The sequence below is a fragment of the Siniperca chuatsi genome, linkage group LG19 (genome assembly GCF_020085105.1).
Source record: "Siniperca chuatsi isolate FFG_IHB_CAS linkage group LG19, ASM2008510v1, whole genome shotgun sequence".
Classification (NCBI taxonomy): domain Eukaryota; kingdom Metazoa; phylum Chordata; class Actinopteri; order Centrarchiformes; family Sinipercidae; genus Siniperca; species Siniperca chuatsi.
The window spans coordinates 19,666,656-19,691,088 of record NC_058060.1 but is presented as its reverse complement, the minus strand read 5'-3'; the positions used below and the strand labels follow the sequence as shown (position 1 = coordinate 19,691,088).

The 24,433-nt window shown below is 39.0% G+C and overlaps 1 protein-coding gene across 2 annotated transcripts; it reads right to left on the bottom strand.

Moving 5' to 3' along the window:
• Positions 1 to 1,859: 1,859 nt before the first annotated feature.
• Positions 1,860 to 24,203, bottom strand: LOC122866970 (cadherin-8-like). Of its 2 annotated transcripts, XM_044177272.1 has the most exons (13): positions 23,915 to 24,203; positions 19,025 to 19,404; positions 18,596 to 18,890; positions 17,324 to 17,443; positions 14,831 to 14,998; positions 13,565 to 13,755; positions 11,036 to 11,289; positions 9,568 to 9,704; positions 8,539 to 8,660; positions 8,050 to 8,167; positions 6,869 to 7,120; positions 4,910 to 4,951; positions 4,188 to 4,292 (listed from the first exon to the last, which is right to left on the bottom strand). In XM_044177272.1, exons 2-12 carry the CDS (start codon positions 19,322 to 19,324, stop codon positions 4,935 to 4,937), a joined length of 1,974 nt encoding a protein of 657 aa, XP_044033207.1. In that variant the 5' UTR covers positions 19,325 to 19,404; positions 23,915 to 24,203; the 3' UTR covers positions 4,188 to 4,292; positions 4,910 to 4,934. The 2 variants fall into 2 exon arrangements, with proteins under 2 accessions (XP_044033206.1, XP_044033207.1); XM_044177271.1 differs by lacking the exon at positions 4,910 to 4,951 and having other exon boundaries at positions 1,860 to 4,292; positions 23,915 to 24,198.
• Positions 24,204 to 24,433: the final 230 nt, after the last annotated feature.

Genomic DNA, 24,433 nt, shown 5'->3' with positions numbered 1-24,433 from the left:
AACCAGTCCTCCCCAGTTTAGAGTTGGGATGATGAACTTTTAGCTAGCCTAGCCTGTAATCTGGTGTGATGGTTGTTCAAATGGTTCACTCAACAGAAGTAATAAATAAGCATTTTTGGCCTTTTTTCCTGTCTATGCCAGACTGCAGTATATGACTATTTTTGGGTCCTTGATTTTAACTTGTACAACTGAATTCACATTAAGATTAAAGACATTTTGGTGCCCTATGCCAGACATCCACTGGCGCCCATGAGAGGATTGATGTTTTCATTACAATATTTTATTATTATAATAATAAAATTTCCCTGCGGGGATCAATAAAGTATTTCTGATTCTGAATCTGATTATTATTTTAGTTTAAATCAACTCTTTTCTACTTTACTTAACCTCTGTTTTTTGTCCTGTCTTCAACATTGCATGTCAGTTAGTATCTTTACCTTACCTGTCCATTTGCACTGAGATTATAACAGCATTCATTCCACGATTCATCAATGAGTTTTAGACACATACACTAATACACTATTGTGATGCCCAGAATCACGTCCAAATCTTAATCTTCATACTCTATAATTATGTTCACATTACCAAATTGCACATTAATGATTTGATCTCTCTTCAGCCAAACCTTAAGGCAAATATGTTTCTAATTATTTAAAAAAAAGGGGGGTTCAAAATCCTTTCAGGCATCTTTTCAATCAATTCACTGTCTGCCAAATGAGAGCCCCTTTCAAAGACCCTCTAGTGAGCATTGTAGTGCTTTGTGATGAGTTTGGCACTGGGTTTGAAAAGAAGAGCTGAATCTATAACCTGTGCGAGAGAGCAGAGAACAGAGACGGACTGAAATCCTTCACATTGCTGTAATAAGTATAATTACACAAAGAAAAGGGCTGTTGGGTTAAATTACCTGTGATATTCACCATGGGTAATGGCAGAAATTCAGAAGGTTAAATGACACCAGGAGCTGAATGACTTTTGACATTAAGGTACTTTTGAAAAGGGAATTAGAACAGAGCCTTTATGGGCAAATCCAGTACCCTACATGTTGGACTGAGGAGATTGGTTTAAAAGGACTTTAAAAAGGCCTTCTTTTGTGAACACCTGTGTGTTTAGAAGCCATTGTGAGACAATGATTTAGTCTAAAAAGCACTGGCCGGATAGATTGTTTCCAACAGTGGAAGCTATTTGAAGCTCACTTTGAGTTGCAGTGATGTCTGGAAATTGTCCTGCTGAGTGCTGCACCTACTCATACAAGTACCCATGGTGGAAAAGGAAAAGCTGAAGAGAGAGATTCAAGCAATTAGTTGTTTCCCTTATATTGTCTCTTACCTTGAGGCATTCCAACTACTTTCCTAATAGGTTTGTGTATGAAATTCTTCATTTTGTTTCTTCAGTGAGAACTATATACTTTCTGGTCCAAAATGACCTTTGCAGACAGCAAACAGCCCAATTAGTTGAGGAGAGGGTGAAGGGGGCTGGACCTTATCCCCATACAATTACCTCAAGTCACCCCTTGAGCCGCCACCCACACAACTAACAGTGAGCATGTAGTGTTTGCCGATAATGCTGTAAATGACCATGAAGAAAGAAGAGAGCTAGGCGATGTATATTATGCACTTTTTTCCCCCAGTACTCTAGCTGTTGTGTTTCTCAAGAGTTTCACTTCCTTTATACTTTTCAAATCAAGCCGTGGCTAACTTTTTCCCTTCTCCCAACCTTACTTTGCTAGAGTTTTGCTGCCAGTCAGCCATGCGCTTTCTCTACTGCTGATTGGCTTACATGAGTAGTGTGATGTGCTCTCTGGCGACTCCACAAAAAGCGCAATGTCATATCATACAGAATAATACATGTAAAACAGTTGATACTCTCTGTATGACCTTTAATTTCTGTGAGAATAATAATTAAAGAAACAAAATTTCCATTTAATAAAATATGTTGTCACACACATACCCAAGGGAGTATACATTAATTTATATAATTTCAAAATGTAAAATACAAATACACATACAGTATGAAGTGTTACTCAACCAAACCAAAATGCCAAATATAAAACAGTAACATGATAAGAACTGAATAATGTTATAAATGGTATCAGAAATTTAAATTTCACAGGTCAGTAATACTGTAGGTATTATACAGAGTAATATTGTCACACTGTAATAACTGTAATGATTAAACCATGAATCACATTGTTGCACTCTTTAAGAAACCCTCCCTTGCATATTCTTACCATGTTCTCAGTGACAGTAATTTACTTTTTTGGTGTACCCAATTTCTCCCAAGATGCTTTTACTACTTGTACCTAAGATTGTGAGTTCCAAACATCTGCCAAATTGACTTTTAGTGGCATAGACTAACCTGTGCCTGTGCCTCAGTGTGGGTGAAGCAAGGAAACAGTAAACAAATAAAAGTTCATCCAGCCAAGAGAAAGTGAAGTTTTGCATGCAGTAACCTGTCTATAGGTTGTGTGCCAATGCCTTAAAAATCAACCTATATATAGAATTATACATTCTGATCTGCCACTGTTTTTGATTCAAGTCTGGTGAAGTCAAGGCCATAAGTATTTGGTTAAAGCTATATGAATACATATTATTTTATGGTAACAATGGATCAAATGTCAATGATGTGCAATGTTAAGGGGTCGACAGGGGACAACAGAGAGCTGTCACCGACTTTGCATTTCCCCTCAGCTTGAAGAATGGTTTAGCCCCTCTACACTCATCGTTTTGGTTTTCCAAAAGACAACACCTGCTCTCAACAACCTATTTTCCAGCTGCAGCAAAGCTCCTTGCTAAATATAGTGGCACAGCTACCAGCTAAGGAGCCATATAATTCTTCAGAGGAGTTGGTGGAGAACAAAACAGAGCTAGAAGAAAGCAAGCAAATACTGAACTATAAATGACCATATGCTTAAATTTCTCTATGTCCACTGGATGTGTAAAAAGGCAATTGCTGCTAAAATGTTTGCAACACCACAAGAAGGCGCTTGTCAGGAAAGTCGTTTTTAGCATTTATACAAAAAAATATATATCTGCCCCTTCTACAACAGATGTATGATATAGAAGACATACAATGGATGACGTGATTGTTGCATAAGAGCGAGTATAGCGGGAAATCTTGGCCCTTTGATTTTAAGGCACTGAGACAAAGCCTAACATAATCACTCATATTAGACATACATAAATATAAATGCTCTCAAACTCCATTGTAGCTGAAACACTGTAACATGAAATAATGTAATCCATGTTTGAACAGTTATACACAGAATTTAAAAACAAATTATATAAGGGTTGATTTTATCTGTAAAGGCATAGTTAGAAATTTTGTGAAATATACTTTGCTTCCTTTCTGAGAGTTACTGTGCGATAAATATGAAGCTACAGCCAGCAACCAGTTAGCTTAGCTTAGCATAAAGACTGGAAACGGGGAAACAGCTAGCAAGAAGAAAGTACATAAATCAACCTACCAGCACCTCTGAACCCAGACCTCCAATGAAAGGGTCTTATGCTTAGCTAAACTAAGCTAAGCTAACCAACTGCTGGCTGTAGCTTTATATTTACCGTACAGACGTGAGAGTGGTATCAATCATCTCATTTAACTCCGGGCAAAAAAGGAATAAGTGTATTTTCCAAAATGATGAACCTTTTCTTTAAGTGCAGTTCTTGACACAAAATTTTTGTTTTCCACCTTCATGTCAGTGGAAATGCACTGAACTGGTCCATCATGCGAAGATGATAAGAACAGCCATTTAAGAAGAAGAAGAACAAATGGCCCTCAGAAGATGGTGTCTTCATCTCTTACCCCATACCAAGGGGTAAGTCTAACCAAGTAGGGTCTGGGATCACAAACAGGTTGCTCAGGTCCAAGCTCCAAAGTAGATGACTCTAGTGAGCTCAGGGACCCTGTGGGAGACCCTGACCCCTCATATGCATAGGTTCTTAGGCAGTCGAACGGGGGAACGTAAGGATCCAGATCAGCCTCTATGAGCCTGTCCATAATAAACTGCCTGAAGACCTCGTCATCGGGCCCGATGAGGTGGGACTCTCTGAGGGACATTCGTATGCTGGCCCTGACATCCTCCCTCCGCAGCCTCCTCTCCCTCCTCCTGGGGTGGGGGCGCAGTGGGACGACGGGCTGGCAGAAGTCCAGATCTGCTCCTCCACCCCCAGGTTCTCCATAATACAACACCTTCTGCGACACCGTCTCAGGCAGCTCCAGATCCTTCACCTCCACCTCCAGTCCCTCCTGCTGCTTCCGCCTGTGTCTCCTCACCATCAGCATTAGTATTGACAGCACTGGAGACACAACACAGAAGGAGATCATTACAGTCAAACACTAGGGCATGAGCTTAGTGAGAAAAAACATCTAGGGTGCCTGATGGAGCATGCACACAGAATGTGCACTGAAAATAATAGCAGCCAGATTTGTTTTTCTGTAATTTGTTGTGGATGCAAAAATCAAAATGAGGGTAAATTAGGCTGTTAATTATTTTTTTAATTTCAGCTCACACATAAAGAAAGAATTATTGTATTTGCTCAATGTGGCACAGAATGCTGAAAGAGTTTTTCTGCCGTGCCGTGCCGTTTTCATCGGGTATTGTGCTCATCCGACAGAATGTTAGCATAGGAGGTATTGTCATTAATCTTTCATGTGATGGGCACAGGGAGGACACAAAGCAGCTGAGGTCATAATAAAGCTCTTCACTATGCAAACCCATCAATGTCCCAGGATGGCATTGCTACTGATGTATTGCAACCAATACGCTCATTACCTGACATCATTGCTCTGCAAGCTTTCAGCATTTAAAAAGTGTGTTAAAGGCACGCTGGTGAGTTTTAAAAAAGGGATTCAAATGAAAGTGCAAATTTGTTAATGAAAAATCCTGCTGTTTAACACACGTTTATATACTTGCCAAAATGATGTGAGATGGACCTGCTCTAGCTCAACAGATCCGCTGAAAAAGAATAACTTTTTAATAACATAATATCAGTGAGATTGTCATTGTTTCATAAGCTCTGTAATTACCAATTTACTTTCAAAAGGAATATACTGACTTTTTGGTAGTTTGATCGTTGGTCACCTTAATATCTAATATGAGGTAAGCAATCATAGGTGTCTGGCATTATTCAAAGTTGGCATTGTTTTCTGTCTTCTAAAAATCTCAGTTTACATTATTAGTGAAACCCTTTGTGAAGCCACAGTGCAAAAACAATCAACTCTCTAGTACACTACACTCTTCTTGTGTCAACAAAACAAACTACATTTGCAACATGCCTCTAAGAAAGATTCATTTTCTTTACCCAGATGTCTGTCTGTGTTGTCAATCTCACTGAGGTTAGAAGAAACTCTTGCCAAAAGATTTGCAGCACAAGATCTTTGGTAATCCTGAAGTAGCCTTTTTATTGGCTATTTGAAAGCTGTGTGGAGATGCCAAACTCCAGAAACAGCACCTCGGGATGATTATCTGTAAATACTTTGTAATTATTCTCCCTAGGGTAATTTTATTGGCTTGAAGTATATCAACAGCCTGCTGTGTTTACACTTGATTTGTTCCCGACCTTATGAAGGTCTTAAGGGTCTGGAGTAGCGATGAGTGAGTACACCATTATCTGTATCTGTGTCTGTTCAACCAAGTTATCTCGGAGTGGGTGGGGCTTAAACTGGATGTGGGTGGTGCTTAAGACTGGGACGGGGCTAACCGCAATTTGTTCATTTAAGCCTGAAATTGATATGGGTTGTTTAGAAGTTGCTGTATTTATTAGAAAACTATTTACAGAACAGCCTCAGAATTGAGCTTCAGAGCAATGTTTTTGATCACAAGAGTAAGAAAACTTACAGAATAAGTTCTTTTTAGTACAGATATTGACACATTTTACTCTGATGATACTCGTACTTGTAAAAAGTACATTATCTGTATCGGATACTCATTTACCCATTTCAACCGAGTACTTGCTCAACCCGAGTCTGGAGGATGGAGCTTTAGCTATGCAAAATTACAGAAAGCGAGATCTTCTCCTTCTGAAAGTACATTATTACATTTTAAGTCAATTTCAACACTCTGCATTTGAACAAATCTGTCATGCTACTTGGAAGTTAACAGAAACCATACTTCTATCTTCATCTTTATTTTTTCATCCTTTTGTAGATGTGTCATTTAATGTCTCTTTTCTCACATCAAACAAACTCAACTAAAAACTTCCCAGCAGAGTTAGCTAGCTAACTTTAATAGTGTTTGCTTGCCGGCTGCTTTAGCAACTATTACATGAGTTTATACAGTGATGCTACAGCAGTATGCAGTACAATATATTCTGTAGGCGATTAACGTGCAATGGCTGATATAATTTTATTAAGAAATTTTGAAAACGTGGTGAGGAAAATTAAATGTGCAGGCAAAATAGATACTAATAAAAATAGCTAGGGAAAAACAGAGTAATATAAATTCAGTTTTAATTTATTTTGTCAACTGATTGGTGTTAAAGGGAGGCGTGGAAGTAACGAAATACAAGTACTCATGTTACTGTAATTGAGTAGCGCATTTGGAGCTACTTTTTACTTTTACTCGAGTAATTTTTTACACAAATACTTTTACTTGAGTACAGTTTTAGTCAAGTTAACAGTACTTCTACTGTCAGTTTTGGGGCTCTGTATATAGACATCTTTCATTTAAATGAATCTTACAGCCTTAGTTTTTCCTTTTCTCATTTTGAAGATAGACCCAGATACGATTTTGATGCAAGGTGGCTTAGACTTCCAAGAGACCAAGCTCCCAAAAAATCGAGTGTATTCTTTTATATGTATCCTTTTTATATCATAGTTTAATATTCTGGACTGAGGTGGGATGTGAATACAAGGTAAGACCATGCTTGCTTACCTGTGAGTGTGACCAGGCAGACCAGAAGCCCTAAGAAGGTTTGCAGGCTGACCCCCATAGACATAGCCAGGGCCTCCACCCCCCCTGTGGGACAATGGCCGGCAGGCTGGCAGCTGCACACACTGATGGTCAAAGTGCTGGTGCTGGAGAGAGCTGGAGAGCCGCTATCTGTCACCACAACAGGCAAGAGGTACTGGGTTCGATCCTTGCGGGTAAAAGTACTCCTGCGTGCAACGATGCTGGCTGTATTGTCTAAAAATTAAGTGAAGAGAGGTGCACTTTTCAGTGTGCTTTAACACTTTACCGCTTCCACTCTGAGTGCTGTTATTTTGGGGCAATTCAAAGCTGAATAACAAGTGAACTGACACATGTAATGTGATTTAAAATACAATCTAAGGTCTCTGAAAGGCCCAAGCACCTTGTCAAATCTATTTTCATTGTGTATTTTTCTAGACACTGAAAAGTCTTTTTTTGTCTCTGCTTTGTAAGTTCAAATTCACAACTAGAACTGAGCTCTACAATATTTAATAAATAAGATATGTGGGTTTTATTTTGTGGTGCATTGTCCCTTTAAAGAAATAGTACGACATTTTGGGAAATACAGATAATTGATACAGAAGTATTTGCTGTCGTACCACCAGACTACAGAGCAGCTTCTTTCCTCAGGCTGTGAGACTCCTCGACTCCACCTCATCCTCCACACTCCACCATAAATAAATGACATGGAACTTTCTATAATGCTGGTTTTGCACATTACCATACCACTACTTTTGTATAATATATGTATATAAGTCATCTCTATAAACAGATATCTGGATATGAATGCAGAATCTGTAGGCAAGGGACAAGATTTTGGTAGTGTAAGCATTCTGGTTTCCGTTTGTAGTCTTTGTGTTAAGCAAAGCTAACTCTCTGCTCGCTGTGGCTTCATATCTACTGACGTGAGAGTGGTATCAATCTTCTCTTCTAACTCTCAGCAAGAAAGTGAATAAGTGTGTTCCCAAAATGTTGAACTATTCCTTTAAGCACAAAAAAGCTTAGAATATGTAAAGGAAGCTATTTCAGTTTTGATAGTGTACAGGACAAAGCAGCTATACACAACCGTGTTTGGGATTAGGAAGACTAATAAATATAAAGCTACAGAGGTATCATGTGTGCCTAATTATCTAATTGAATGTAACCTTGATTATCTCTGATAGTGAAGTTTGGATTGATGTGCTTCTCAGGAACCATAGAGAAGTAGAAGTGGTGTCCCTCCACAGGGTCATCAGGATCAACAGCACTGAGCAGCTGAATGAGCTGAGAGACACATAGACACATTATTGAGGAAATGAGAAACACAAGTGCCATATACACACAACAGATGTCCTAGGAAGTCTACGCAATCATATGCAGCCTTCATATTTCCTTCCTCAAAAATATGATACTCAGAATCTCATTCAGCAGCTGACAATGTTATAAATGTAATATGTTATAGTGCTGTACAAAAGTCCAGTTGGTTCACTGTGAGTCCTTCAATGTTTAAATAAATGTACAGAATAGTAGAGTTTTTTCAATGTAACACAATATGATGCAATATGAGAACTTTTACTGTCCATGTTCATGGAAATTCTCATTGCCACACTGTTATATAGTAAATCATGAATATCACTGCATCATAGTATACATACTTTTCCCGCCTGCGTTCCCTCACAGATATATGGCTGGTAATCTCTTGCAAGCCTTGGCACATTGTCGTTTATGTCCAGCACTTTGATGAACACCACCACAGAGGAGGATAAATGGTTCTGCGCTGCAGTAGTGAAGATAGACATTTGCTGGAGTCCACTGGGTGCATGTATCATAAATGCTTTGTAAAAGCTCTGTCAAAATAATACTTAAGACTGATAAATGTTTCTTCTTCTTGAAACACAAAATGTGGAACAAAAAAATGGGCATCAACATTTCACTACTTTCTCCAAACCAAGACGGACTTAACAGTAAAAAACTGTAAAAAAGTAAATCTTTCTATGGAAATGTAAGGGTTTGCATCACTCTAGACCAGTGGTTCCCAACTCAGACGTACCTCCACAGCCATGTGCTCCAGTGCCCCTTTATGACACCACCTGTCATGTTAAATTAATTTTAAACTGGATGTTATTTACCACTTTTAATTGTACAAAATTTGACATTGTTAGCATAAAATAATGTTTTCAAACAATTAAACTGTCAATGTTTAGGTGGGTCAAATTTGCAATTTTTACCACTACCACTTGAAGTACTAACTATTTCACAAGTTTATTCATAACTTTTAGCAAACTATTTCAACAGGTTACTTTTAGCTAAATATTTCAACAATTGATCCGATACTTTTACCTCACTACTTGAACTGTGTATTCATTACTTTGAACCATTTCCATTTCTTTTAGCTAACTGCTCACTTGTTACTAGTTTTCATGCACTCTCAATCGCAACACGTATTATTGAGGTGTTACAGCTGACTGAAAATATAGATACATATTTTTTTATCAAATTGCAGGGGGTTTTTTTCACAGGCAACTGTCTGATTGGGAATCACTGCTCTAGAAAAACACTTGTCATCAACACATTGCTGTGAATATATTCTGGACAGGTTTCATGACTACTGTGTAAGGGTAAACGTTCCATAAGTTGGTCATATCAACAATATGCTACTGTACAAGATATGAAATGATCCTTACTTGTTTCCTTGGCTTCAACAGTCACATTGTGCCAGTTTGAAATCTCTCGGTCCAAAGCTTTAGCGACTGTTATAGTTCCATTGTTTGGGTCTATTTTGAAAGCTTTTGTGGTATCACTCCTTTTGTCAATTGAATATCTGGAAGAAAAATCACAGAGACATGCATTTAGCAGGCAAGGTTGTTTTCTGGGCAAACAAAACATTGCGATACCACAGGGAGATTAATTAGGCAAACTGCTCAATTTTTTAATCTGTTGACTGATATCCAACAAAGAGAGTAATCACACAAGCTAGTGTGACACAGCCACAACAACACTATGAAAACAAAGCATCTCACACAGATGGCATAGACAATTTTGTGTATTTTTCAGTTATTATTTTGATTTAATATTATATCTAATCTGACCACAGACTTTTTTTGGGGAAATATTAAAAACAGTGAGACAGGGAATCTTGTAAACATAAAGAAACAGAGGAACTTTGTTCAGTCTTTTTGGAATTGAATAATAGTCTGTCTACACAATGTTACAGGTGGTGCAACTGCGGTAACATAATACACATCCCTGTGTCTGGTTTTCTGATAGTAGGTGACAAGTTAGGGCCTGCATGTAAAAAGAAACTTAAAAAAAACATAAATTTATCATCCACAGACTAAAGCAAGCAGAACTGTTTCTAAAAGAAATATCTGCTTGTTATTGTACAGGTCTTTCACACCACCATACCTTTAACACTCATATAATTGATTATAACACTATGGTAAATTAGGATAACCAGGAATGAAAACACACAGAGTAATGAATCATTTCTGTGAGCCACTTTGCTGATAACAACATGGAAAATAAGGCAGTTTGACCAAAGCAAACTTAATCATATTTAGTAGAACTGTAGAAACCCCTAAAATGTCAGCCTAAATGTATTAATCAATGAGACACTGTCTCCAAAGGGACAGTAATAGACGCTAGGCTGAGGATGATATGCAGCACCTGCCACTCTTAAGCTCTTCTGAGATGGACTACAGGCACCAGTACTGCTGCTGTCTCCTCTGCAACGTGCCCCACTTGCAAATGACTGCAAATCTCAATTCCATATGCCACCTCGTATGGTGCTTTATTACATTCCCACGTCCTAGCCACGTCGCTTTGTGATAATACCACGGCAATAGATAGAAAAGCCTTTGAGGTATAAAAAAAATCGTCATGATTTATTCAGCAGGGCTCATTTCCTACTAAAGTAATATGAGATAAATATGACCATGTACAGGGTATCCAGAGATCAAGGGTAAAAATGGATGCACCGAGCCAGTAACACTATTTGAAATGGAATGATTTTTCACCCTGTGGAGGAAGCTGTCTAGGGCGGGCTGTCTAGGGACATTACACCCCCACCAGCCTGGGTATCTACCTCGTCATTATCATACTGGCAGTTGGGTGGCAGATGCCATTCTTCCTGGTTTAGATGGTTCACATTACCTGATGGGATTGTTGACTGTGTCAGTGTCTCTGGCACTAACACTGCCAACCACAGTTCTCACAGCTGCATTTTCAGGAACTTTCCACTCGTAGACCTGTGAGAGGAAGACAGGGGGCTCATCCACATTCTCCACAACAATCTTGAGCATTGTCCTGTCCCTGAACTCCTCCAAAGTCAGAAAACGAGTGTCCACATGATCATTGACTGCCTCGGCGACCATAACAAAACGTCTTTTAGTTTCATAGTCCAAAGGCTGTGAAGGAAAGAAATACTTTTTACAATTCGCATCAATACAGTGGCTGTTATAAGAAGAAAGCCGCATCAGCATAAAGCAAGCTTAAAAAGTATCAGCTTTTCAAATATGTTTTGCCAACTTGTACGTAAGACAGATGATTATTCTAGTGAGAGCAGGACATGACTTAGACTGGATGTTAAAATTGTTTAGTCAGTGTCAATAAGCTACCAGCTGTGAGCATGCACTTAAATAATGCTGTGTTTTCGATTAACATTATGGTGCTAGTAATAAGAAAACAGCATGCAAACCATTACTGTGTTCCCAAAATGATTCGGAGACAGAGTCAATAATGTTTTTTTTTTTTTTTTCATTATCACAGCACCTAAATTGAATTCTCCTGTGCTATAAAGGAGATGCATACTGTACATGGGAAAACATTAAGTATGAAGCACAAGTCACAAGTAATTCTTAACTAATAGAAATATATTTACTCTGACTTTTTGAAATCATTGGGTACTATTTGAACACGCAGAGCTCAGGCCTAGCTAATCACAGGGCTTCTAACACATATAAAATATGGTCAAATCTAAAGAAATGAATTCCAGTCATTGCTCTTTGGATTTTGTAACTATTTTTTTTTTTTGTAACCAGCCAAGAAATAGTCCGGCACATAACACCCCGTAAAAACCTCAACTTGTCGTTTTTACGCTTAGTTTTATTTACAGATTAGACCAATAAAATATAGTGTGTTAATCAGTGAGATTTAGAGGTGCTGGTAAGTGGATTTTCTTTCCTTCAGATAGAGGCAGGCTAGCTGATTCTCTCTGTTTCCAGTCTTTATGCTAAACTAAGCTAACTGGCTATAGCTTTATATTTACCAGACAGACATGAGAGTGGTATCAGTTTTTGTCATCTAACTCTAGGCAAGAAAGTGAATAAGCATATTTCCCACAAACTCTTGCTTTGAGTTACAAAAACACTGTGAATAATAGAAAAAGTTATACTTGAGCTGGCATTCTTAAAGATACCTGGCCCTCCACACTATTTTACCAGTTTGCCAGAAGGACACAAATGTGGCTGCTAATTGAGCCCTAAAATGAAAGCTTTTCAACAGCTGTGGAGGACGCTGAACATAGAGTTTACTAGACAGTTTAATAAAAGGAATACAGGTCATTGTCACCGTACACAGCAAACTGTAGAGTGATCATTATTCTAATGTGTCAATCGGATAAAAACTGGCAAATTTCAGTGCCAACGTACAATCACCAAAAGTAATTTATATTCTCTGTTCTTGTGTTGTTGCTTAGTAAACAGTGGTTTATTGTCCATATGTTAGCATTGTTATCTTTTAGCAATACAGAGAAAATTATCCACGCTTTTATTTCCTCATGCTTGGACTACTGTAACGCCTTGTTTACCTGTCTCTGTGCCCGAGATGTAGCTCAACTCCAGATTGTACAGAACTCTGCAGCCAGACTTCTGACAAAGACCAAACGCTCTTCTTACATCACCCCAGTTTTAGCCTCGCAGCACTGGTTACCAATTTCTTTTAGAATCCACTTTAAAATCTTACTCATGACTTACAAGGCTTTACATGGCCAGGTGCCAGAGTACATCAGTGAACTTTTAACTCCCTTCTGTCCGAAAAGGCCTCTCAGATCTGCTGGTTTAGGCCTGCTAGCTGTTCCAATGTCAAGGTTAAGATCAAAGGGTGATTGAGCGTTTTCTGTAATGGCACCTTAGCTCTGGAACAGTCTTCCAGTTGGTATTTTATCTGCTGACACTGTTTCTGCTTTTAAATCCTGTCTTAAGACACATTTTTACAGACTTACCTTTTAGCCTGACAACTAGTTTTACACAGTTCCGTCTGGTAGGCTCATTAATTTTTAAAGGATTTAATTTTTGTTGTTGCCTGTGTATCTGTGTGGTCTAATGTTGATGCTGGGGTTGTGTCTGCCAGCTGTCTGTGTGTGAGCATGCTTGCATGGTTATTGGGGAGTGCCAGGATATGTTGCCATGCCCTCTATCAGGTGTAATGATTTTTTTTTATTTTGTTCGCGTTGGTTTCTGTAATGTTAATAAAATCATAAACACTGGTGATTTAACAAGGATGGTATAATTGCCTATAGTTTTTGTTTCAGAATCTAATGGTCTCTGTACCCACCCACTCCATGATTTCTGGCTACACTACTGCCCTTGAAACATCAGATTGAAAACTAGATGTAAAAATACAGTATACAGTATACAAAATTCATATATTAGACACAGATAGATGCACTGTATATGTATTCACCTTGGCTAGCAGAACCACTCCTGCCTGTGTAACTGGGTCTGTTTTGATGATAAAAGTGGAGCTTTCCTCCAGGTCATCCTCCAGACTGTAGGTCATTCTGGCATTGATGCCAGTGTCTCCATCCTCTGCCATAATCCTGCCCACTGTGGTGCCCACGGCTGCATTTTCAGGGACGGCAAAGGCGTACAGGTCTGAAGAAACAAGCATGTTTTAAAAATCATGTTGACACCATTAGCCTGGGAAGTTGAACGCTGAAATAGGATTTCAAACGGAATACAAAATCTGAATAATACCAAATTGGTACTTTTGCAGCGCGTCATGATAACTCACGTTTAGAGGAAAACAACAAAGTTTCTTTACTAAAACATCGTCTAGAGAACTTGACAGTAAGTTGTTAATAGCTAGTCGAGAGAGTCTGCTAGTGTGTAAAGTGATAAGAAGGGAGAACATTGTGGTGGAGGGTCAATTTGTGTGAGTCACAGATAAGTTGTGGCAACGCCACATAATCCCATCCTAACTCTAATAAGAAGATGAGAAAATGTGATTGTGTCTTTGAGGGACTCTATTTGGGTGGCTGCCACAACTGGGAGGAACTCAACAGCAACCAGCTGCTCCTGAAAAAAATAAAAATCCCTGCTGATAATATGTTGCAATTATGTGACAAAACAGAGGGCACAGTTCAAAGTGAAGTGTGGTCATACAATATTTATAAGGCCTTTTGACTGAACATAGAATCCATGGGATACAGTAGCACCAGCAATGAATGTGAATGTTACATTAATAGTTAAAAGTATCATCCTTGCTGTCTCATTTCTACAGAATTGATTTCTTCCCTGGGAATTCATTTAGTGAGGTTTATCGCTGAGAAGGCTAGGTTTGTTTCCAAAGGTCATGACAAATGTCCTTCCATGTGTGAATGATTAAATTCATTCAGTGGGCGACACATGTACGTGTGCACAGGCAGATGAACAAAACATCCCCATCTCCTTTCCCGTCTCTTTCACTCTCTCTGTCTCTCTCTCTTTCATTCTTCGACTGTTTCCTTTTAATTTTTTTCTGTCGTCTGAACAAGATGTGTACAGCCGACTGCAGCGCTGGCAGAACAAACCACCCACCCGAACCAGAGAAGTGTGATCAAATACCTCTTAGGTATAATATTAAACATGTCCTTGCAGTCTGCAACGCTTTGTACTCTTTCATTGATTCCCAGAGTGTGTATGGCCTGGTGTTTGCATCACTATGAGTTATACTGTATAAGTGACTCACGGTGCTGGAACGTGGGTCCATTGTCGTTGACATCAGTCAGGCTGACGGTGACTGTGGTGGAGGAGGAGTAACCGCCGCTGAGGCCCAGCATATCCTTCACCTGCACCACCACCAGGTACTGCTCTCTGGCCTCACGATCCATGTTTGGCCAAGATGTTACAATAATCCCTGCAGGTGGAGGAGGCAGACAGAGAGGAGGTGTACAAGAGGCAAGTTGAGTCCATTAAGACAGCATCAAGTGTATCTGTGGGTGGTTTTCTATCTTTTTTTTAACCAAATGTCAGTAAACAAACTTTGCCTCCAGTGGTCTTGGAGAGCGCTGTGCAATAAAACTGCACCACAATAAACTTCAAGTCTGCAGATTTCATCAATACACAAAGAAATATTAAGAGGGCTTTCAGATGACTTAATGCTTCCTCTGTTTGGCCAGAGAGGAGGCTGTGGGCAACAGTAAACAGAAGAATAATTTGAATCAAGAAAATTAGATGGACCTGGCAAATGTAAATGCTATTTTTGCCTTGGAGGCCATCATTTCAACCACTGAGTCATCTAGACTTGTGTTTAGATGACATAAGCTTTTTAGCAGCCATTCGCTAACCACAATATCTAGTCAGCTAACTGATGTATTGTGAACACATCTGACTTGTGCTGAACATTCAGTATCTAGTAGAGCTGTGTAAGCCACCTGGCCAGGTAACAATGCCAAAAAAGAGCCTTTTTTTCAATGATAAGGCAGGTGTTCTTCTTCCCTAGGAAAAGACCAAAACCAACAATTTGTCTTTGGCTTTCAAAACTTTCATGTCTGTCAGTCTCAAGTCCATTCAGTCCTAGTGAAAAAATGACAGAGGTCAGAAATATATAGTTTCATTTTTTATTTCTTTTAAAAAGGTTAAATAATTTTCTTAAACAGCTTGTCACTGTATTTTTTAGCTATTTTTTAATGTTATTCAAACACAAGTAAATAGAACATTTGTTGAGGACTATTTTCAGCTGTTGATTAATACACATTTAGTGTGGAGTATTTTACATTATCAGTCGAAAGTGGAATTGACTCAAAATGAACTACACTGCACATGTTTTTTGCAATGAAATGTCACGAAAGCACCTGTGTGGCTCATTGATGTGTTTTTATTAGGTTTTGGACAACAATGGAGATCTATGGCACAGAGGAATAAGATATATCAGACTTGTTATTGTCTTTTATTTGATTTGTTGACAATAGTTGTGTTCCCATCTAATTGTCAAGCAAATTTGAAGCAAACTTTTGAAATGTTGCAAAAAAATAAAGAAAAGAAGTTTCCAGGTGAGTTTCCATCAACTGGTTTGGATCGAATAAACTAGGCTATGCAAAGCGTGGTTTTGTCAGAAATTAGCCTTATAGGCTACGTTACATATGGCTGTAATAAACAGAGTAGAAGAAGTAGAGGTTGCAAACCGCCAATAAACCTCAAAGAAGAAGAAACAAAACCAGTCGCCTTGGCCATCTACGAGAGAAAAATGGAGAGAGGTCTTCGGGACAACACAGCGGACTCATCTTCTTCTTCTTCTTCTTCTTCTTCTTCTTCTTCTTCTTCTCTTGGAGTGGAAACAGCTGATCAGTCATGTGAGTTAAATGTTCGCTACGTCAGAACTTATTCAGAAAAGGTGTTTCCAACGTCGATTAAGGGCATTAACTCTTTTTTTTTTTGCGAAAGGCAAAAGCCACCTCAAGCGAGCATGAAATTTTTTTTGCTAAATTGAAGAAGTTTTTTTGAATTTTGCCATTTCCATCAACCTTTGGTAATGCAATACTTCAAAATGTGCATAAAAATACGTTGATGGAAACAAAGCTAATGAGAAAAATATAGAGTATCTCCAGACTTATCCTTACAGGTTAACTAAAGCCACGAGCAAAACGACAACTTAGTGCAGTGCTGGATGACGGGGGTAATATAGAGAGGAACTAATTTGAATGAACATGGTTTATGTAGGGAAATAAAAAACAAGACCTATCGTGCTGACCTGAATAATTTATTTTATTTCAATAGAATTCAACTCGGCTCCTTTTTTATCTGTTGCTCCCCTAACAAATGAACTATTTCTGGCTTCTGAAGGGGGGCATAACAGAAAAAGTTCTCTCAACTCTTCACAGTTCAGGTCAACAATGTGTTTGAAGTGCTGTAACTGACCTCTGTATTACTCAATTAAATAGTTTAAATGTTGTTTTAAGAGATAAAGTTGCCAAGGGAATTTATACAATTCTCAAAGTGAGAAATTGTGTCTGACTTGTCAAAAGTGACTAGGACCAGAGGGACAAAACAGCCTGAAATTGGAAACATCGCTGCCCTTCTGTCTTTTTTCAGCCCACTTGTTATAAAGTTAAACATTATTTCTGCACAGCCAAATCTCGAGTTTGCCTCCCTAATAGCCCAAACTGTGGTTGTTGAGAGATTTGTGCAGCCTCAAGTGATTCCAACTGAAGGACAGTTAAGCCTCTGTATCTGTCAGTGGTACCCGTCTTTGGCTCCACAGAGAAGTAGGGCTCCCCCTGCAGGATGGAGTAGATGAGCTTGGCGTTGTTTCCAAACATGGGATCATCAGCATCTGTGGCTGTCACCTGGGCCACTGTGGTCCCTGTGGGGGGGAGCGGATCACACAGTCAGAGTTAGCTCAGGCAGCAGTTCCAGTCGACGGGGAAATAAAGTGATTATGCCACAGTCCCGCAGGGTCTGTCTGTCTGTCTGGCTCAGAGGGGGAGCAGTGGAAATGGAAGAAGGGAGGGGGTAAGGTTGAGGTAGGGTTAGAGGAGGGATGTTGACAAAGGGCCGAGGGTTGGGTAGGTGGGGGTGGGGAGCAGCATTGGCCTTTCACAACTCAGTAAGGTTGTGCAGGTGTGTGTGACAGCCTCTCCAGCCCTATAGTGACATCTCTCTCACTATCCACCTACCCCTCGTTTTCTCTCCTTCGCACTCTGATTCAGTTTCACCTCTCTCTTTCACACTTACTACCCTTTTCTCCGCTGACCATATCCTTCTCCTCACCTTGCTTTCTACAGTATCTTTCTCTCCCTTAGTCCTCTTGTTTATCTCAGTCTTTTTTCCCAGAGAGTGCTCTTTCTCTCTCACAGGCAGGGCTTTACCGCAGCATTTACCGCACTCCTACCATCCCCAATGCATTATGATTTATTACGAGTGAGATATTATGCTGCAAAAGCAGATTACATATAAATTGAAATGGTAATGTTTGTGGTATGAAATGGCAGTGGTTATAATAACATTATTTAAGAAATGTAACCATAGAGGCATCCAAGCTACGATTCAGAATCCAATACTTTTAACTTCCTGAATGGGGACAGATGACAGGCATTCATATAACCTTTTGTTCATTGTCTTCAGTCAAGATTTAAGTTAAGAACATTAATTTGAACAGTATACTCTTTTGAAACAATGCAGCCAATAACATGTTTTTATCTGTTCAATAGAAACTGTGTAACTTTTATTCGTAAACAAAACTAATAATGTGTTTGTATGAATTATATTTTAAATGCATGCTAGCTTGCTCACAGTGACAGCGTTAAGGCACTGTTACTGTTCACTTCCATTGTATTTAAGGTGGTGGCAGAAATATCAGAGACAAATATCTAAGCAGATGAAACCAAACTACCTGCATGGCTGGATACTGTACAGCTTAAGGTAAGGTAACCAACCCTTTAAATTCAAATATGCATGCTTGCACTTTCAACTCTTACTGTTAAAGGGGTGCCTTAATTGTCTTTCTTAAACATACCGATTGGACACATCTCAGGGATGCTGGACACATACGGTTCGTTCTGGAACTGGGGGACATTGTCATTGATGTCCTGCACCTTGATGATGAACTCTGACTGGGGTTCCTCTGGTTCATTGGACCTCCTGTTGATAGCCTGGGCTTGAAGGACGTAGAAGGCCTTTTCCTCACGGTCAAGCTTCCTCAGTGTCCGGATCTCACCAGAATACTCATCTATCTCAAACACATCACCGGCGCCTTCTCCTGATAATATGTACTTGATAGAAAACTCGCCTCTGTCAGAGTCAGATTTGAGCTGCAAAAAGAGGAGAGGGTATATGAAAGCTGGATTTTTTTAAACCATTTTTTTCAGAGTTAACTAGAAAACGTGCATTTTCAGAGGGAAGTACCGTATCAAGGACATGGAGGACATTCAATCTGTAACGGTACCTGGCCAATAACGCGAGGAGTGGGATCTTCCTCCGGGACAAACAGCTGTTTCCAGATCCAGCCTCTCTTCAGGCGACGGTGCAGATGAGTGGACCCCTGGGCCAATTGTTGGGCTTCCAGACCCTGAGTACCTCTCATATCGCATAGCACCCCGCCAGGAATCATGGAAAAGACCGTCACCATGGCCAAAACACTCTGCATGCTCATTTTTACTGTCCATCCGTGCATTTCCTCTGCACTTCCCATGGTTAGTGGACAGAAGACAGAGGTATCACTGGTCCAGTGCGACCAATTCTTCATTCAACAGCACAGTAATTCATGATCCCGGCAGTGCTGTATCCCGTGTTGTTATGATGTGGTTTGTATGCATGATCATGTCTCTGAAATAAAAGTTAACAATTGAATTAATGGGTGCAGTGAGAAATTTCCAGCAGTGCACAGAAATTGCAAAATGAGGAAATTGAAATCTGTGGTGTATAATTTCACAAAGTTATAAATACATATGCGAAGTATTTTTTTATTACAAAGCAACATTTAAAGGCTGTGTATCTATCTAAAATTAGAAGTGGATTTTAAGTATATGAAAGGCAAATCTAACTTGAAGAGTTAACATGGCGTAAATAAAAAAGATGATATAGCAGTGATTTCCAACCAGGTGTATTTGTACCTAAGGGACTATGGATTGTTAAAAAATAACTAAAAGTAATGGATAAATTGTTGAAATTGTTACAACTGCTATAAGTATCAGCGAAGGAGTTGAAATTGTTAGCTAAAAGTAACAAATAAATGGTTGAAATGGTTAACATTAGCTAAAGGTATAATATATAAAATATATAGTTAGTTATAGTTGAAATAGTTAGTTAAAAGCAATGTATGAACTGTATGAATAGTTAGATAAAAACTATTACTAGTTAACTATTTCAACCAATTTTCCACTTTGTTTAGCTAACATTAACTATTTCAACCTTTTATCCATCACATTTAGCTAAGTATTTCAACCGGGCTGTGGGGGTAGGTCTGACAAAAAAGGTTGGGAATCAATGTTCTACATGAGCTCTATGATGGCATGATCCTTTATTGTCTATCTGAAGAGTTGTCAAATCCACTGCACAACAACAACTCAGATTTATAACAAATTCAAACAACAAAAAGCCAGAGCAGAATTGCATTGTCCAAGAGAAAGACAAACCCTTTGTCCAAGCTCCCCTTTTTTAGTCTTGCATCCTGCAGGTGGATGAAAACAGCCCTCTGTTTTGAATTCAGACAAGGCCCTGTATTGTGTTTCATGGGGGGGAGCAGGGCCTGAACATCATTCCTTAAGCATGACACTGCACTCTGCAGCTGACTAATGAAGACTTCTAATTAGATCAATGTCTCCCTAGACATGGAAAACAGAGACACACATGCCACTGACAAACTATGAGTCGAATCGATGCACCAATTATAATGTGGACCGAGATCAGGGTCAAGAGTGTAAGGACAATGAAAGTCAGATAAGACAGCAAATTAGTTAGGACAACACAAATACAATATCTTGAACTGACAACCCTGTCAAAGTTAATAGACTTTAACTTCAACAAATTCATCAGTTTCCTTTATATACATGGATCAACTGTGGTGTCTTTTTCATTTTCTTTATGAGGCAACAATAACCATCGACTGTCAACTTTGTGAAAACATGTTCCTGTCAAAGAGACCAAAATATCACATCACAGCTTTGTTATCCTGTGTTACCAAGGGTGATCAGGATAGCTTGTTTGACTTTGCAACCTCTTTAAATGATCAATTTCTCCTGTGAAATGAGAATATGTTTACAAAATTTTTTGTCTGTCTTGTATGTGTATCTTGTATGTGTGTTTGGCTCGATGTTCTTTCGCTTTCGCTGTCTTATAGTCATTTACTCTGAAAAGCAACACAAATGATTTGTCTAGGCGTGAAACCCTGAACCCAACTTTACTGCTCTCCAGTCAAGTGGCAAACCATACATCAGCACTCAGTGGGATCAGTTGTTATTAAGGGCTAGAAGTCACAACAGCCATAATTCTAAACCATTTTAATAGTCTTTTGACACTGTAATATCAGCACATAACATATACAGTCCCACAATGTGGACGCTTTAATCCAAAGTGCTGCACAGGAACACAAGTGTATGCATTTTTAGCATGGGTGGTCCCGGCAGAAATTTAAAATACAGAGTATACTGCAGGAAGTTGTTTCAGCAGTTAGAGTAGTTGCAGTATTAATGCTTTAACAGCTCATAATGTTCATGTTTAATCTTGTAAAAGTAAATTAGCTGTCAAGACCCATTTGTAATGAGCTGGTAAAATCAATTACTGATGCGGGCTTTTATTTTTGAAATTCAATTCAAACATGAATGAGAGTGTGTGTTTGTGCCTTTGCATGTCTTTATGGGCCGTATTCATATCTCTGAGCATTGCAGAGTGACATTACAATTAGTGGCCAGTGAATCGTGAGCTATTACGGTCTTTCATAGGGCTGCCAAGCACATGCCCAAACCAAACGCCTTGAGCCAAAGCTAGACAACAGCCCTCAATGATGTTACTCTGAGCAACTGCTCAGCTGCCAACATGCCAAAGAGTCTCCTTAAAAATCTTCCTGGGGGTATTAGCCTTTAATGTGTGGCTGGAATAGTGCACAGGTCAACAGATGTTTAGGTGCCAATTTAACAAGATGGGCCTTTCGAGAAATAAGTGATGAAATTCTGGGGAAATAATGAGTATGCCAAAAAACTCCCAACTCCAGGTCTGTAAATAGCAAAGTATTAAGGAGCAAGAAAAACACATGTCCGTGTGTGACAGCTATCTTGATAGTGCTTGATAATAATGATAACCCTGCCAAAGTCTGATTTTAAAAGTATAAAATATATTAATAGAGCCGCTACATGAATGCCTTTCTTAATACAAATCCATCAGTTATCACTTACAGGTGTATAAGTTCTGAGAAATATCAAGATAAACTAAAAATATGAAGAAACACCATTGAACTCTATGGTCAATTTTCTCCTTTCAAAAGAAAGTCTAATTTCTACATGACATGCAGTACATGCAAAGTGCCCTGTGGTTGACAGCCATTCATTACCTCTAATAGGCCTTCCTCCCATTTCCAGCAGACCTCCTGTAGCCTGTATGTACAGTACGCTACTCTACCACATGACAGAATGACAACGAGCTGCAGTCTCACAATGTTAAGCACTAGATGCGCTGAGACCGTCACATTATTTTCCTATATGGTGATGTGCTCTAGTTAATAAAATGCCGCTCTGTTGTAGAAATGGTTCCAGGATGCTGTTAAAATGTGTCTAATGTACCAACGCAAATGTTGAAACGCAGCAATAAAGAAAAAGCAGCTTCTACTTGACATTGTGGATGACACATCAATAACAATATGCACTGCCAATGCTAACTGCTAAGTGATGCTAACTTTATATGAGCCTTAATTATGTCGTTTTTCCTTCATAAATCTTCTGACTTGGTCTTATGTATGATAATTAAAAAAAGAAATGGAAAAATGTGAAGAATATGAAAATGTGTAAAGCTGAAAACATGACAATGGCTCTAAATATAGACTCAGACCTCTCATTTAACCACAATCTTGTAATCTTGAAGAAAAATCCTTCTGTTGAGCGCATCTTTAAGATCACCCTTCCAAGACAAAATGTCCTTAATTGGTCATTTGGGAGCCTATCGTGGGACTTGTTGTTTACTGTTCAGCTCTGTAAAACAACACTGACATGTAGTTTATGTTTCCTAAATCAGGACCTCAAATGAGTCCAGAGACTGAGCTAGAACAACAGGGGAATGTCAAACCATCATGTTCTTGCAAGTAAGTAATTTGTTTGATTTTATTATGTGGGCAAGTGGAAATCATTACTGTTTAGTAAATTTCCACTGACATTTATCAGCGATAAGACTACATTCTATTAATTGTCTCCTTTATTTTTCATTGAAAACAATTAAATGAAGCTGCCAAAATTATTACTAAAGAATAAAAAAGAGGCAAGTGTATTTAAACTACAGGTAATTATCTATACAGACTTAATTACGGTGATAAAGAAGTCTGTGACAAAAGTTTCACATCAAGCTTCAAGGAATAGCAGACATGAACAACATTCTGAGAGCAGACGATCATCATAATACACTTATTTCAAATCCACTATGCTGCAATGTTTACACCCCAGTCCTTTCAGTCATATTATCTATGGGCATATGGCTGGGAAGATACTGTAATACCACATCATTTCATTGTTTTGCCTAGGTTTTCTCATGTACTCATATACTGAGGATGTTCTGCAGTTATAGATGGCGTATGTGTGCGTCACTGTTTACTGCCTTGAATACTTGGGCCAAAGTAATGGACAGACAAGTCATTTCACTTTGAACATGTCTGAAATTACCCACTGAAAGAAAGGCCAAGGAAACTGTAAAATAACTATTTAAAAACACCACATTTTGAATGATATCCAAATTAAATTTTTACATTCAATTTACAAAGGCTGGATGCAGTGAAAGCATGTGTTAGGCAAGTACACAGAGGTCAGTTACTCAATATGGGATGAAAAAAGTGTTTATTTCAATGAAATAAAGATTTAGATTATCAATACAGAGGCCTGTATTGGCCAATGGTCAACTGAAAACTTTAGCAATTTAAAACATCGTCAGTTATTTCAGAAGGTACAACATTAGGAAAAATCGAGCAAAAGAGGAATTGATTGTATTCAGCCTTTCTGCTGCTGCTGTTATGTTAAAAAGCTCTTCACTCTTTGTATTCCTCAAAACATCCTTCCCTGGATAATGCATAAAATTGTATCTAATTATCTTATGACAAAAGATCAGCTCTTATAGGATGTATAGCGTCCACCAACACACCCACCTGTTTGTGTGATTCTGCTGTCCCCCAAGCCACTTGTCACCAACCGCTGTCAAGAGAGATCATCACGGGTTGTAAAGAAACACAATCTGCTTGACTAAATACCCTGGTACTGGAAAGCAATTCAGTCACCACAATAGCAGAAGCGAATGCGTGTGGTTCTCACAATGCGTAATCCCCTCTGCTGACGACCTCCCCTTTTCTTCTTCTTCTCGCCCCTTTTCTGCCCTTCTCAAACTTCCCGGGGAAGAACAAACACAGGCCCTATTGTCTGGGACTCACATCTGAACACCGCAGAACACTCAGGGCCTTCATCGCCATGCATATAGTCACAGCCTAGACTTACAAATGGATTTCTATCTTTTCACCCTCTCTGTTTTTTTCTTCCCATTTTTGTGAACAATCCAGCGCTTATTAGAGTCGAGCTGGAGCATGGAGGGGATGGTAATTCATCCATTGTACGACCACTATTTCTGCTAGTGATAGGAAGGCAACAGTCTGTTTTTTGACATTCAAGTCGAG

Bases quoted from the DNA above. Each gene is read 5' to 3' on its own strand.
- LOC122866970 (XM_044177271.1), bottom strand. From the start codon at position 19,324: ATGAAGAATTGGTCGCACTGGACCAGTGATACCTCTGTCTTCTGTCCA. The intron at 18,891-19,024 runs GTACCGTTACAG...CTCTTTTTGCAG, and splicing joins CTCCTCGCGTTATTGGCCAG to CTCAAATCTGACTCTGACAG. The intron at 9,705-11,035 runs GTAATGTGAACC...TTTTTCTTCCAG, and splicing joins ACAGTCAACAATCCCATCAG to ATATTCAATTGACAAAAGGA.